General features: G+C 37.8%; 1 protein-coding gene across 1 annotated transcript in view; it reads right to left on the bottom strand.

The window, feature by feature from the left end:
* The window catches only part of TRHDE (thyrotropin releasing hormone degrading enzyme), a 398,603-nt gene that overhangs the window by 10,030 nt on the left and 373,027 nt on the right, over positions 1–15,546 (bottom strand). Inside the window, exons 16-18 of the mRNA XM_027107052.1 lie at positions 11,704–11,871; positions 11,034–11,174; positions 4,651–4,732 (exon numbers count right to left, since the gene is read on the bottom strand). Of these exons, the coding sequence (XP_026962853.1) occupies positions 4,651–4,732; positions 11,034–11,174; positions 11,704–11,871 (391 nt within the window). The remainder of the gene's footprint in view (positions 1–4,650; positions 4,733–11,033; positions 11,175–11,703; positions 11,872–15,546) is intronic.

Here is a 15,546-nt window from a genome sequence, read left to right as displayed (position 1 = left end):
ATGCAGGGTACATCAAGTTGATTGTGGAGCTTTAATCCGCTGCTTCTGAGGCTGCTGGGAGAGATTTCCCTTTCTCTTCTTTGTTCTCACAGCTCCCAGGGGCTCAGCTTTGGATTTGGCCCCGCCTGTGCGTGTAGGTTGCCGGAGGGCGTCTATTCTTTGCTCAGACAGGACGGGGTTAAAGGAGCCGCTGATTCGGAGCCTCTGGCTCACTCAGGCAGGGGATAGGGAGGGTCACGGAGTGCGGGGCGGGCCTGCGGCAGCAGAGGCCGGCGTTACGTTGCTAGCCTGAGGCGCGCCGTGCGTTCTCCCGGGGAAGTTGTCCCTGGATCCCGGGACCCTGGCAGTGGCGGGCTGCACAGGCTCCCTGGAAGGGGGTGTGGATAGTGACCTGTGTTCGCACACAGGCTTCTTGGTGGCGGCAGCAGCGGCCTTAGCGTCTCATGTCTGTCTCTGGGCTCCGCACTTTTAGCCGCGGCTCGCGCCTGTCTCTGGAGCTCTCTTAAGCAGCGTTCTTAATGCCCTCTCCTCGTGCACCAGGAAACAAAGAGGGAAGAAAAAGTGTCTTGCCTCTTCGGCAGGTCCAGACTTTTCCCCGGACTCCCTCCCGGCTAGCCGCAGTGCACTAACGCCCTGCAGGCTGTGTTCATGCCGCCAACCTCAGTCCTCTCCCGGCTCTCTCCGCTTTGCCCTCCGCACCCGTTGCTGTGCTCTCCTCCACGGCTCTGAAGCTCCCCCACTCTGCCACCCGCAGTCTCCGCCCGCGAAGGGGCTTCCTAGTGTGTGGACATTTTTCCTCCTTCACAGCTCCCTCCCACTGGTGCAGGTCCTGTCCCTATCCTTTTGTCTCTGCTTATTTTTTTCTTTTGCCCTAACCAGGTACGTGGGGGGTTCCTTGCCTTTTGGGAGGTCTGAGGTCTTCTGCCAGCGTTCAGTAGGTGTTCTGTAGGAGTTGTTCCACGCGTAGATGTATTTCTGGTGTATCTGTGGGGAGGAAGGTGATCTCCGAGTCTTACTCTTCTGCCATCTTCCTGGAAGTCTGCCACATCTACTTCTTTTAAACTATGTTCCACATTGTTACATATTTTCCTAGGCAGTCACTGAATGAATATGCCGGATAGTGATAAATGACCCTTTGGCAACTTTGACTCTGTGGAGTGTGCTCTTGGCCTTTTGACCTTTTGACGAGGTAGAAAGCCAGCCTGAACACATGAAGTAAAACTCTTAAGTCTTCCTCAAAGGCAAACTATGGGATTGACTATGAATGTGTTAAGATAGTAGGTCAGATTATCCTGCAAGGGAACTCTCAGTAGAAAATGTAACTGGGGGTTCTCTAGGGATTCTTTCCTTAAATCACTATTTAAGTGCACTAAATACTTCGTTGTGAGCTCACGGAGCTTGGAGTGACTCACATACATCTTACGAGTAGCTTATTCATCAGAACACGAGTGGCCCACTTTCCATAGTTGTCATAAATTGATCTTACGTCTCACACTCCTCCACAACTCTTCTGGCGAACCTGTGGTCAGAGCAGCCATCTGACTGGTCCTGGGGCAGGGTCACAGCACCTTCCAGACCCCTGCCTCACTTTAGAGGCATGGGGTAGATGGAAGGCATTTGGCATTCCAGCCTGCTTATTTTGGCAGCTCTTTGGTAGATGTTCTGCTGCTATTAGTTTTCATTATTGTGCTTCCTAAATATTTATGCCATCTTATGCTTTTATTTGAAAATGTTGCAAGTTTAGACATTTTTATAAAATAACATTTAGTAAGATGTCAGAGTTGCTGTTCTCCTTAGCATAAAATTTCTAGACATGTTTGTTAATTTCTCTATTAAAAATATTTTAGTATTTAGTACTCCTGATTTAGGGTACTCTAGACCTTAAACATCACAAAATAATTTGTAAAGTGCAGCACACAATATATACTCTTAGTAACTATATAAATGAATTGAATTAGCTATTGCCCGATTATGAGGTTTATATTTTCAGCATTAAAACTGTAAATGGGATGTCTGTAACGGACAGGATCTATGTTCTTTTACAACAGTGTTGTATATAAGGTTCAAGAGGCCAAAATAATGAGTGCTGAAGAGGATTGCTGAACGGGCATTAGTATGGAAAAATGGCAAGGGCCTCTGAGGTTCCATGAGTTTGTACTTCCATTCGTTTAAAATTAAGGAGGTGATGTACTGTTTCATGGAGAAATATTGTTCAAATTGCTAGAGCTATGTAATTAGAAGGAAATTGCCAGTTTCAGGTACTAGAATGTAGTTTTGGGGAAGGGACCATAGAACAATGTAAGTGTCTCTGCTGAATGCCCCTAAAGTTGATGGGGATCATTACAATCTCAAATTAGTTTTCAGAATTCATAAAGATGCCAATTCACTTCTGATCTATAAACTTTTGAATATAAGAATATGCTATATCCAAAGGGAGCGTATTGGTTTTTCTGCTTACGAGGCTCATTGGTTATGGGAAAATGAGACTGAAACTTCCTCAGTTCCTTTATATTTATGGAAGGGGGTTATCAGCAATACAAATTAACCCCCCTCCCACCCAACAATAGTGGGCCACAATCCTACAGTCAATGATTAGGTAATAAAAGTATGGAAAAGCCTCAGGCAGCAGTTGGTAAACTGGAAAGTCAGTGCAAGCATCTGTGTCATGAAGGGATTCATCACTCAGGCTACAGAGAGCCTGTATTGTGAAGTTAGCTGCTTTGCAGATAATGGAATAAAAGCCACAGTTGAGTTTCAGTTTTCAAATGGCACCTTTCATTATAGGGGTATCTTGGAACATTTCAAATGGCAATTAAGTGTAAAAACTTAAATATGTAAGTGAAATATGTAAAGCAAAATGGCCATCATATGATAAAATCAATTTAAATGTCCATTTAACAGATGTTTTTCCATGAGCTGGGTATTATACTGAAGCAAGGAAGACATGAAAGACAGAGTTAGAGAACAGAAGAGGGAGAGAGAACAGGAGAGAGGCAAGGGGAGAGGAAGATGGCAGAAGGAAGGGAGCTAAAAGGAGGGAAGGGGAGAGGGGAGGAGAGGAGAGATCTTTCACTTCTGAGTTCACTTCAATGACTGCACAGGTTGTCACTAAACGAGTCTTTCATTCCGATTATTGAATGTAAAATCAAAGAATTAAAACTACTTCATTTAAATACATAAACTCATTAGCTTAATTGTTTTCTTTCTCTTTCCTATGGATATGAAAGAATTCCTTCCCTTTCAGCGTCCTTTATTAAAAATAAAAAATATAGTAAAGGGCTTCCCTGGTGGCACAGTGGTTGAGAGTCTGCCTGCTGATGCAGGGGACACGGGTTCGTGCCCCGGTCCGGGAAGATCCCACGTGCCGCGGAGCGGCTGGCCCCATTAGCCATGGCCGCTGAGCCTGTGCATCCGGAGCCTGTGCTCCGCAATGAGAGAGGCCACAACAGTGAGAGGCCCGCATACCGCAAAAAATAAATAAATAAATATAGTAAAACATGTGCTAGGGCTTTCAAATTCTTCAGCATTGGGAACACACATAGGGAAAATTGAATTTCAAATCATCAATCAGAGACTTAGCTTAGCTTAGCTCATGGTGTGAAAGAATCCAAGTGAGTGCGTGGGGGATGACCATACAAAATTGGACAATATTAGGAGATGTTAGGGTTGGTGCCAGGGTGGATGCTTCTGGAAGAATCCTGCTCAATGGGATGAGCTCTGGGTCACAGCATAGGGCATTCTGTCAGTGAAAACTGAGGAAACTGTGATTCTCAATGCCAAATCTCAGCTATATTTTATAATGGAGTTGAGCAGCAGACTAAAAAGCAATAAATGTTTGAAGCCCAACTCATTTTAATCAGTCAAATATTTTGCTCCTTCCTCCTACCTACTTATCCCACCCCCCATTTCATGCCCCTAACTATTAGAAATGTGAATTAATGGTCACAAAACTAGCTGGTTTAAATTTCCAGAGACATAAAACAGAGAAAAAAGAAAATGTTAGATACTCTGCAAACTGGACACTAGTCCTTAAAAAATAAGTTCAGTTTCATCAGTGAAATTCACTTGTGATTGTATCCAGCAGAATTTTAAACAAACTATTAATATATGTTGCCAGATACACTTCCATCCAAATGTATGAATTTATTCCATTTAACAAACCAAATAGCATGAAGCATTATTACCATATCCAATTATCATTCTTTGTGTAGAACGGACCACAAAGTAATGAATCTCAACTTCTGTACCTCAATAGCAACCTTGGTCCTCTGTATCCAAATACTGAGTCATTGTGACAGGATAGTTTTTTTTGTTCCAAGGATCCCAAACTGGGTTCACAGAATCAATAGAGGGGTAGCTGATTGGATCAAATATTTCTGGAGTGTATTTGGAGTCTCCCAACTTGAGAATCATTGCATTCAAGCACCTCTCACGGGAATTTAATATTAAATACTAATATGTTAGAAATACCTTTGCAAATAATGAATGGCGTAAAGTCTTTAGCATGGGTGTGTGTGTGTGTGTGTGTGCGCGCACGCGCATGCACTTCAAAGGAATGGGTATGACTATTGGAAAGAAATGTTTGAAGTAAATGTGTAATTTCTTATGTTTATAAAAGAAAGGCATTAGAACTCATCTTAAAATATTTACCTCTTTCAGTTCACCTTCAGTATTAAGAAATTCTGTAACTCCACTGATAAGTTTGGAATTCAAAAACAATGCTTCTCCATACCTTGAAAGATTAAAAAAAGTCTTAATGTTAAAGCAGGCAGTAAATTAGGAAATACTACTACGCATATTTTTTAAGAATCCTTCTCAAGGGCTCCAAGTGACCTGTGTTGTCTTAGTGCCATTCGAGGCCACTTCCCTAGGGAGTCAGGGAGGTGCAAAGAGCTGTGGCTATGGGATGCCATCAAATGCATCCTGATTTGGCGCACAGTGTTTCAAAGAGGTCTAAAGAGAGCCCTCCAAAATTATATTTAGGAATTACTATTATATTTCCAATAAAAAGCCAGAGAAAGAAACATTTTAAAACTTTCAATTTTTTTTTTTTTTTAGGTCACACCCCGTGGCTTGCGGGATCTTAGTTCCCTGACCAGGGATCGAACACTGCAGTGGAAGCACAGAGTTCCCAGCCACTGGACTGGCAGGGAATTCACTAAAAGTTTTAATTTTAAAGCAACCTTGATCACTGTAAGGAAGAAGGATCTTACGAAAAGAAATAGAACTGCAGGAAAAACTTGGGTATTAGCAGTAAGTCACACAGATCGTTTGGTCTGGTCAGTCAGAATTGACATCGGCATTATCCTTTTTCATTCCTAGAAACTGAGCCAAATTTCTCAAAACATCAGCATTTTCTCATGTGAGTTTTAAAATAAAACATCAAATTGTTCACTTGAATGTCATCATCTTTGTACCACAAGCATAATTACTTGACTCATGACCCAAGGCAAAGAACACTATGTATCCGTGAGTTGGAAAGATTTCTCATTTCATTTATTGTCTACTGTGTTAAAGGTACCTATCACAGGTTATCATACTCTTTGAAATAAAAAAAGCACACTAGACTAAATGGAGGCAGGATCAAGATGGCTGCGTAGAAAGACCCTGAACTCACCTCCTCCTATGACATGCCCATAATACAACTATATAAAGAACTTGAGAACAAATTATGTATCCATTCATGATAAAATCCCTCAACAAATTGGTATAAAGGGAACATACATAAACATAATAAAGGTCATATATGACAAGCCCACAGTTAACAGTGTACTCAATGGTGAAAAATGAAAGCATTTCCTCTAAGATCAGGAACAAGTCAAGGATGCCCATTCTCGCTACTTTTATTCAACATAGTATTGGAAGTTCTTGCCACAGCAAATAGACAAGACAAAGAAATAAAAAGAATCCAAAGTGGAAAGGAAGCAGTAAAACTTTCACTGTTTGCCGATGACATTATACTATATGGAAAACCCTAAAGACTCCACAAAAACAAACAAACAAACAAAACCTATTAGGCTAAATGAATTCAATAAAGTTGCAAAAACAAAATTAATATACAGAAATCAGCTGCATTTCTATACACTAATACTGAATTATCAGAAAGAAAAGTCAAGAAAACAACTCCATTTACAACTGCATCGAAAAGAATAAAATATCTGGGAATAAATTTAACCAAGGAACATGAAAGACCAGGTACTCTGAAAACTATGAAACACTGATGAAAGAAGTTAAATGCAACATAATTAAATGGAAAGACATACAGTGCTATGTATCAGAAGAATTAATACTGTTAAAATGTGCATACTATCTAAAGCAATCTACAGATCCAGTGCAATCCCCATCAAAATACCAAAGGCATTTTTCACAGAATTAGAACAAATAATCCTAAAATCTGTGTGGAACCACGAAAGACCTTGAATTGTCAAAGCAATCTTGAGAAAGAAGAACAACACTAGAGGTATCACACACCCTAACCTCAAACTATACCACAAAGGTATAGTAATAAAAACATATGGTACTGGCACAAAAGCAGACACGTGGATCAGTGGAAAAGAAATAAATCCATGTACATCTGGTCAATTAATTTGTGACAAAGGCAGCAAGAATATACAATGGGGGAAAACCAGTCTCTTGAATAAATAGTATTGGAAAACTAGACAACTATATATAAAAGAATGAAAGTGGACTATGTTCTTATACCATATACAAAAATAAATTCAAAATGGATTAAAGACTTAAATCTAAGAGCTGAAACCATAAAACTCTTAGAAGAAAACATACACTCTTTGACATAAGTCTTGGCAATATTTTTTGGATCTGTCTCCTCATGCAAGGTCAACAAAAGCAAAAATAAACAAATAGGGCCACATCAAACTAAAAAGCTTTGGCACAGAAAAGGAAATCATCAACAAATGAATAGGCAATCTACTGAATGGGAGAAGATATTTGCAAATGATATGCTTGATTATGGGATAATATCCAAAATACATAAAGAACTTATAAAACTCAATATAAAAAAAACCCATTTAAAAAATGGGCAGAGGACTTGAATAGACATTCTTCCACAGAAGACATACAGATGGCCAACAGGTACAAGAAAACATGCTCAACATTGCTAATCATCAGGGAAATGCAAATCAAAACCACAATGAGATATCACTTCACACCTGTCAGAATGACTGTCAACAAAAAATAAAGAAATACCAAGTGTTGGTGAGTACATGGAGAAAAGGGAACCCTCATGCACTGCTGATGGCAATTTAAATTGGTACAGCCTCTATGGAAAACAGTATGGAGGTTCCTCAAAAAAATGAGAAAACAGAACTATCATACGATCCAGCAATTCCACTCATGCGTATTTTTCCAAAGAAAACAAAAACACTAATTGGAAAAGATACAAGCCCTTGTGTTCACTGTGGCATTATTTACAATAGCCAAGAAATGGAAGCAGCCTAAGTGTCTATTAACAGATGAAAGGATAAAGAAGATGTGGCATTTATATATACAATGGGATATGACTCAGACAAGACAAACAAACAAACAAGGAATCTTGCCATTTATAACAAGGATGGACCTAGAGGGTATTATGCTACCTGAAATAAGTCAGATAGAGCAAAACAAATATTGTATGTTTTCAGTTATATGTGGAATCTAAGAAAAAAACAAATGAAAAAATATAACAAAGCAGAAACAGCGCCACAGATACAGAGAACTAGTGGTTGTCAGAGGGGAGCAGGGTGGAGTGAAGTGAAGGGGATTAAGAGGTACAAATACGAGTTATAGGGCTTCCCTGGTGGCACAGTGGTTGAGAGTCCGCCTGCCGATGCAGGGGATGCGGGTTCGTGCCCCGGTCTGGGAAGATCCCATATGCTGCGGAGCGGCTGGGCCCGTGAATCATGGCCGATGAGCCTGTGCGTCCAGAGCCTGTGCTCCACAGCAGGAGAGGCCACAACAGTGAGAGTTCCGCGTACCGCAAGAAAAAAAAAAAAAGAGGTACAAATACTAGTTCTAAAACAAATAAGTCACATGGATATAATGTACAGCACAGGGAATGTCAATAATAATTTAATAACATTGTATGGTGTGTAACTTATGAAACTATGGAATCACTATGTTTTACACCTGAACTGTATTGTAAATGAACTACATTTCAAGAAAAAAAAAAAAAAAAAAAACTAAAAGTACTCTAAAGATAAGATTATGAGTTTTTGAAAGCAGAGGTCCAGTCATCACTACAAGAGGTTTTCTAATGCTGTTCTTACCTGTGGGAACTTAAGTAATTTACCTTCTGGAACCTCAGTTTTCTCATCTGTAAAATGAGGGGAGCTAAACTGTATGACCATCATAATTTGCTGTAATTCTAACACTGAACTATTCCATGGGAAAAGTTATATCAATAAAATAAAATAAACCAACATTAATAATAATATAAGTAATCATTAGTGATCAATATGTGGTTACAGAAATGGCCTACTCTACAGGAATAAGAATAATTCTTCAAAGAGTGTTTTGCTTATACTTTGCTTGCAGTTATGTGAAGAAGAAAAAGGCACAATCCTTTCCTTGAAGGTAATATACTATGTAGTATTGTAAACAGATCATTCCCCATTATTGTGGCTAACTGTGGTGAAAATAAAATTATACAGCGTTCAGAGAAATTCTCTTTAGCTGTGGGGTCTTCAGAAAGGCTTCCAGGAGATGATGCCAGATAGATTAAGTATGGAGTAGTTCCAAATATCAAGGAAGAAAGTAATTTTAGGCAGAGAGCCAACATAAACAAAGGCAAGGAGGTGTGAAACAACATGGTGTATGCCGACGACTACATGCATTTGGTATTGAGTGTATAAATTGTGAGGCTGGGGATAATAGAATAAGAGGTAGAAGGGTTAGGAAGAGAGGAACTTAGATTTTCAGTGTGGCACAGAGTATTGAAGGTTTTACAGCAGGAAAATATCATTTTTGCCTTTCAGAGAGATTCTTGGGACAAAGGGAAGAGGTATGTGTGTGAGTGTGTGTGTGAGATTGTGTATGTGTGTGTATGTGTGAGTGTGTGTGAGTGTGTGTGAGTGTGTGTATGTGTGTGGTGCTGGTGGTGGTAGATGTAAATATAAAGGCAGGAGACAGAAGGCTATTGTTAAGAGTACTGGCAAGAGATAAGAACCTTCACTAGGGCAGTGGTAGCAGGAAAGAGAGGAAGAATTCAAGAAACATGAAACATTTAGGAATTGTTAAATTATAAGACCTCAAGCCTAACTGTTACATATGTCAAGGGAAAGGGACAACCATATGTAGATTTCCAGGTGCCTGGCTTGAGCAACTGGTGGATGACCATATATTTACTGAGAAAAGGAAGATAAAAGGAGAATGATGATTTACCCCAGTAGGGGATTCAACAAGAAACTGTCTATCATAGGGTGAAGCTTAGGTGAAATGCCTGAGTTAGAGATGTAGATTTGGGAATCATTCAAGCCACGAGATTTGATGGCAACTAAAACTAGGGAGAATCTGCAGGGCAGGAAGTAAGGAGAACCTTGGACAGTTTCCCTATGAACTTTCAGGTTCAAAGATCGACAGAGGAGTAGAAGATGAAGGAGACAATCCTATTTGTCAGGATAAACGCTGCCCTGTCTGTAGAAATGCTGAAGCGTCAATCTTTCTACCTTTTTTTTTTTTTTTAAGTAACAGACTTTAGTTTTAGAGCAGTTTTAGGTTTACAGAAAAATTGAGCATGAAGTTGAGTTTCTAAATGCCTCTTCCTCCCTCTTCAGAGTTTTCCCTGTTATTAATGTTCAGTTAATAAAACAAAGAGGTCATTAGACTGAGGTGGTTTTAATGCTGTCTCAATCTTTCTACGTTTTGATTAGAGATCATGGACTCTCAGTGAAACAAAACAGGCATATCAGGAACCAAACATTTTTTGGTAGGGACTATAAACTATATATGCATTACACTGAACTCTGATCTACAAAACCACTCCCTAAAGAAACTGTTTATTTGGTAGATATCTGATACTTTTTAAAGTGAAATACTTGTTTATATATATATTAATTCCACCTTGTGTCTGACTATTCATTATACTATGTGCGTGACAGCAAAGCAAGCTCTAATCTTTCAAACATTCCAATTTCTGAGCTGAAAATACTAGGGAAAAAATGTGCTTTCTAGGAATATCAGTGCTTTCTAACAATGAAATATTTATAGACAGAAATATGTTTTAATATGACACATCCATTCAAATTGAACTTATTATACAAGGTCAACCAATAAAAATGTGCTTTTAAAAAATAAAGTTTATACACCAGTTTTTAAGAGATAGAACAGTAGGTATGTTGTCTGGGGACATTTAAGTTGGAGAACATGCAGCATTTACATGCTCTATGATGAATTTAATTTTAAAATACCATAGAGATTATCAGAGTAATAAATTAACATTTATTATAATATATTTAAATACATAACGAAATATTTTCCAAAATTGAGGCTGAATTCTCAACATGAAGCAAGATGGCTCAGGAATAAATTCTACTGCAACTAGAATTATAAAGCCATTCAAATATTCCTTCTCGATATCATGGTTTTATTTCAGGTGTTTTATGATATTTATATTTTTAAAAGAATTTAAACAATTCTACAGAAGTAATTAAAGTTTTCTTGTTATAATACCATTACATATGATTCATAAATCATTTTTTTCTACAACACACTCAGGATATAGGGTTTTAATGATGATTCCTTCAACCTATGACAGTTTGATAGATCTTCCAGGAAAGCTGCAATGCTAAAACCTCTTCACTCTGCACATTTCCATATATAATTGTGGTTATCAATCTTTAATAAATGAATAATGTTATAGAACTGTTAAATTAATTCTGAGTTTCACAAGAGTGGCAACACCCATCTTGGCTGACTACTTCAAAATCTAATTCTATTATCTGGACCTTGGTTCTACCACAAAAAGTAGGGCTTTTATCTCTCATATGTCACCTTTGATTTACTCACTCCAGTATGAATGATTGAAATCTTATTTTTACCTGGTATTTAATATCTTCCATTTATCTCGAAAAAATTTCCAGGCAAGGTCTCGGCCATGTGGATTTCGAGCTACATGGATTATCACATCAATTGCATCTTGATCCAGCACCACTTCAGAATTCAGTGAGAGATTTAGAAGCCTTTAAGAATAGAATTGTGGGGAAATTTTTAGTCCAATAACAAAGATTTCTTATAAAATTACCAAAATTACATGATTTATCACAGTCTTCAACGAATAGTCCAGTGTAAACTTTACTAAAAAAATTTTATCAATAGAACAATTTTGTTTTTGTAAAAGGAGGAAGATCAAATTCATAGTATTGTAATTAATATATTAAAGTCAGAACAATCTTGTGGGTGGAGAAATCATAGTTTTGGTTTGATGATGCAAACTCACTTTAAAAATTCTTTTTAATAAATGCTTCTTTTTATAATGAAATATTGTCTTACATATATATGAAAAAACATATAAAATAATTAGTTAGAAACTAAGGTATACCTTTCAAATCAACAAGCTTTAGTCATATTAATACGGCAGTTTTCCTTAGCTCTAGAAAGATAAATTTTAGAGTAACTAGCATGTACTTAAGGAAATAAAAACAAGTTCAGTACAGTCTGATTAACAGAGAATACTCTCATTACACGAATTTTAAAAATTAATTGACCCACCTATTTAATAAATTCCTGTCATCACTGCAAGTTAAGGCTTCCAGTAATATTTTCTTTTCAGAAACGGCCGTGGTGGAGTGGAATTTCATCCATATGAATTCCCAGACATCCTCATCTAGTAGTGAAACTCCTGTACAGTAGACGATGTCTCTAACGTTTAGTGGTATTCTAAAGAAGCAACCCATGGTGGTTTTCCGTTAATTAAAAGCTTCATAGTATTGAAAATAAAGACAGATGCTGCTCTACTAGTCAGTTTTTAAAAAGATGGTTTTGTTAATTAGATTTACCTGAAAGAGAATAATGCTATATAGTAACAATATTCAAAAATATTCCCAACTAAATGAATAAAATAATGTATTTTATTTAAAGATAGTTTTGAATGACATTTTTTCCACTCTTGAAACTATGTAAACAAGAATCATAAACAACAAGAACAACAAGAACATAAAGCCTTAAAAAAATAGAAACAGGGTGCCTTATATTTCCACCAACATTCATATATTTATCAATCAAAAATTTTGCTCTCAGAATTGTTAGACCCAAGAACCACGAGAAAGCACTGGATGAAGAGACTGACTAATCTGGATAAAACAGAAACATCTCCTAAATTCTTAGACAATTTTTTCTAAAATTATTTTTCTCAAATAGCTCTCCAAATTTTGGAACCTAGAAGATTACTAATATAGATAATAAACAGATAAAACATAAGTAGTAAATTTTGAGAAAGTAAATGTTACAGTGGGAAACTGTTACTCGATTTAATTAATCTTGGGTATTTATAAGCTGCAATTCTCATGTGTACTCCGCCGTGGCAATTTTTTACTAAATATTGTTCTTTCACGTTTTGATATATACCCCACATTTAAAAAAACTGTTCTCTTAACACTCCAATATCTTAAAAAATTAAAAATGCATTTCTGCTTTGTATAATATTTAGTAATCTATTATTAAAATTTCTCATTTATAATTTGAATGTGGTTAATAATAAGAAATGTTTTCTCTGGATAACAAGATGAAACAATCCCTTTTAAATATTTAAGACTTTGATGGTTAAAACATTGCTTTGGTTAATGGAGTATTTGGAAAACAGGAGGAAGCGTCTGAATGACTACCAATAAGATGATCTTCATCTTATTCTGTTAAGCAGCTAAGTAGGTCTACAATCAGGATATTGAAGATTGTGTATCAGGATACCAAATGTGTAGAGTTGTTAGTACCATCATACAAAATTCCCAGTTCCCAGAAATGGCTAAAAGTATATTATTCTGTCTCTTCCTACCAATAATTAAAATGTTTGGAGAATAGTTACTTTAATCTTGCTGACTGAAGCTTTTTTTCCTTTATGGTATTTGAAGGCAAGCATTTTGTTTGTTTGATTGATTTGTTTTGTTTTTGAAGAAACAAAAGGAATATAGACATCAGAAGAAACCAGAAAAGAGCTTCACTTCTTTCTCCTGTCTTCCCTCTCAGCCCTGGAATCCCTTGACGAAAGTACCCATAATAGTCTTCCCAGTGGGTGGTGAAACCTTCTTCTCCCTGCTCTGTTTATGACCAGCTTGCCACACGGCACATCTGAAATCACTAGGGAAAACATTGCCACCATATGTTGAAGAGTCTGTCAGTCCTGATAGATACAACATAATATTACAAAAATGCATCCATCTTTACTAACTGCAGTAAGTTAAAAGTTTAAAATCTTCCTTTAAATCAAGAGCTAGAAAAGAGGATGATTTTTTTCCCTCCAAATATTACAGGCTACAGGGCACAACACTGTATTATTATTGTCATGATTTTGGCCAAGAGATCACTATAAAAATTTGCAAAAACTAACAAGAAAATGTCTACTTAAATCATCAAATCATAGATCAATGCATATTAGACCTAATAGTAACAGCTTACGTTCTAAAAAAAATTCCTTAAGCAATTAATATACCAAAGAGTTCAGGGATAGAGCCCACTGAATGAGGTTTGTTACTGTGTATGAAACCAGTCTCCAATATCAAGCAGAAAGACATATGGAAATATAGAAAAGGCAAAAAAAGAAAGAAGAAAAAGGAAAAAGAAAAAGGCAGATATTAAACTATGTTCCTTAGAAATAACTTGTGTCATATACGATAGTCATTAGCAACAATCCATATTTTTGCAGTTCAGTAGTTGCTCCTGGCTGATGCTGAACTGTGTAAAATGCATACACAAATGAATAAATGGGTTGGTCAGTGCCAAGTCCTGGACACCGGCTAAAGGGGCATCAGAGGTAGAAAATACCACTTTTGCACAATACTACATTCCACGTTACCTGTCTTATTTTATTTCGTCGATACGATAATATCATGATATCTGTATTATAAACTTCATTTTGCAGGAGAGGAAACTGTTCTGAGAGAGCATATTTTGCACTATAACAACAATATAGTAAGCTGAGAATCAGGATGGGCTATACATGAATGTCTTTCCTATTTCTATCAGCTTAGACATAGCTAATGATGATGAACATAAGATATTAAGATTTCTGTTAGTAGTAATCATCAGTAATTATCACTGAATGCTGATTTTTGTTGTTCCATAAAACGCTATCTTATAGAAAGTAAGAACAACCAAACCCTGGATCTAACTAGTAGGCTGCAGAGTAATACCAGTGCATCCAATCTATAATTCCCTTAGTGCTGAACTGGCCACAGATGTCACTTCTACCTTCTGTTTTTCATTACTTTTTTTTAAGTCCATAGTTTAATCAGTCATCTTTTTTTTTTTTTTTTTGCGGTACGTGGGCCTCTCACGGTTGTGGCCTCTCCCGTTGCAGAGCACAGGCTCCGGACGCGCAGGCTCAGCGGCCATGGCTCACGGGCCCTGCCGCTCTGCGGCATGTGGGATCTTCCCAGACCGGGGCACGAACCCGTGTCCCCTGCATCGGCAGGCGGACTCTCAACCACTGCGCCACCAGGGAGTCCCCCAGTCATCTTAGATAAATATTCAACGGTGGCAAGAATGGTTTTCCAACAATAAGCTTCCGTTCTGTTCACCAGAATCAAAATGACACTTGTTAAAACACAGCCTCTGGCTGACTTAAAGGACATAGGCTGGGGGTGTATTTAAGGAGCTGCTGTGTAGCAAGCTGATCATATACAGAGCAAGGAGAAGAAATCTTGAAAGGGCACCCAGCAATGAAGTGCTGGATGAAATGGCAGACAGACCATCCTGAAGGAATCTAACAAAAGTTGTCCTGGGCAAAGGAGGCTTTTGAAAGCAAAGCTGCCCAGAATAGGGGCAAATTCTGTTTTTGAACCGGCAGCCTCAAACAAGAGAAAGACCACATAATTTGGATGTGCTCTGGAAGAAACTGCAGGTCAAGTTTCAGGCTCATGAGCAGCTGTCCCCCTGTGCATAGCAGATGCGTCAAATTTCACTACTATGAAAATGAGACTTACATATATTTACATATATAATCTGAAACCTGTTGATGGTCCACTGAAAAATAGCCCTTGATCTCAGCTACGAATCCCCAAACTCTCAAGAAAGTAATGGCTATTAGCAGATGCTGGGAGGTACACTTGCTTAAGATTCATAAGGCTCCTTAGAAGAGCAAGGACAGAGCGGATTAGCCGGAAAATACCACTCAGATTTTTCTAGCATCTCCTCCCAACCCACCAACTCCTTATCTTCCTTACTCACCCACCAGATAAAGAATCAATGTATAGGTCACAAGATTATTTGTACTCATCACTGAAAATAAAACAAGATTGGTGAGCACTGAACTTGCCTAGGGTCCTTGGCTCCTAATGATTTCCATTGTTCATGAAACCCCCTTTTGCTGCTAAATTTGTAAAGATGTGCTAACAACACTTT

This window comes from Aethalodelphis obliquidens, unplaced genomic scaffold, assembly GCF_003676395.1.
Source record: "Aethalodelphis obliquidens isolate GAN/ISIS:26980383/991018 unplaced genomic scaffold, ASM367639v1 scaffold8, whole genome shotgun sequence".
Lineage (NCBI taxonomy): Eukaryota > Metazoa > Chordata > Mammalia > Artiodactyla > Delphinidae > Aethalodelphis > Aethalodelphis obliquidens.
Note: the sequence above shows the minus strand (reverse complement) of the source record. Positions and strands in the feature narration are given on the sequence as shown.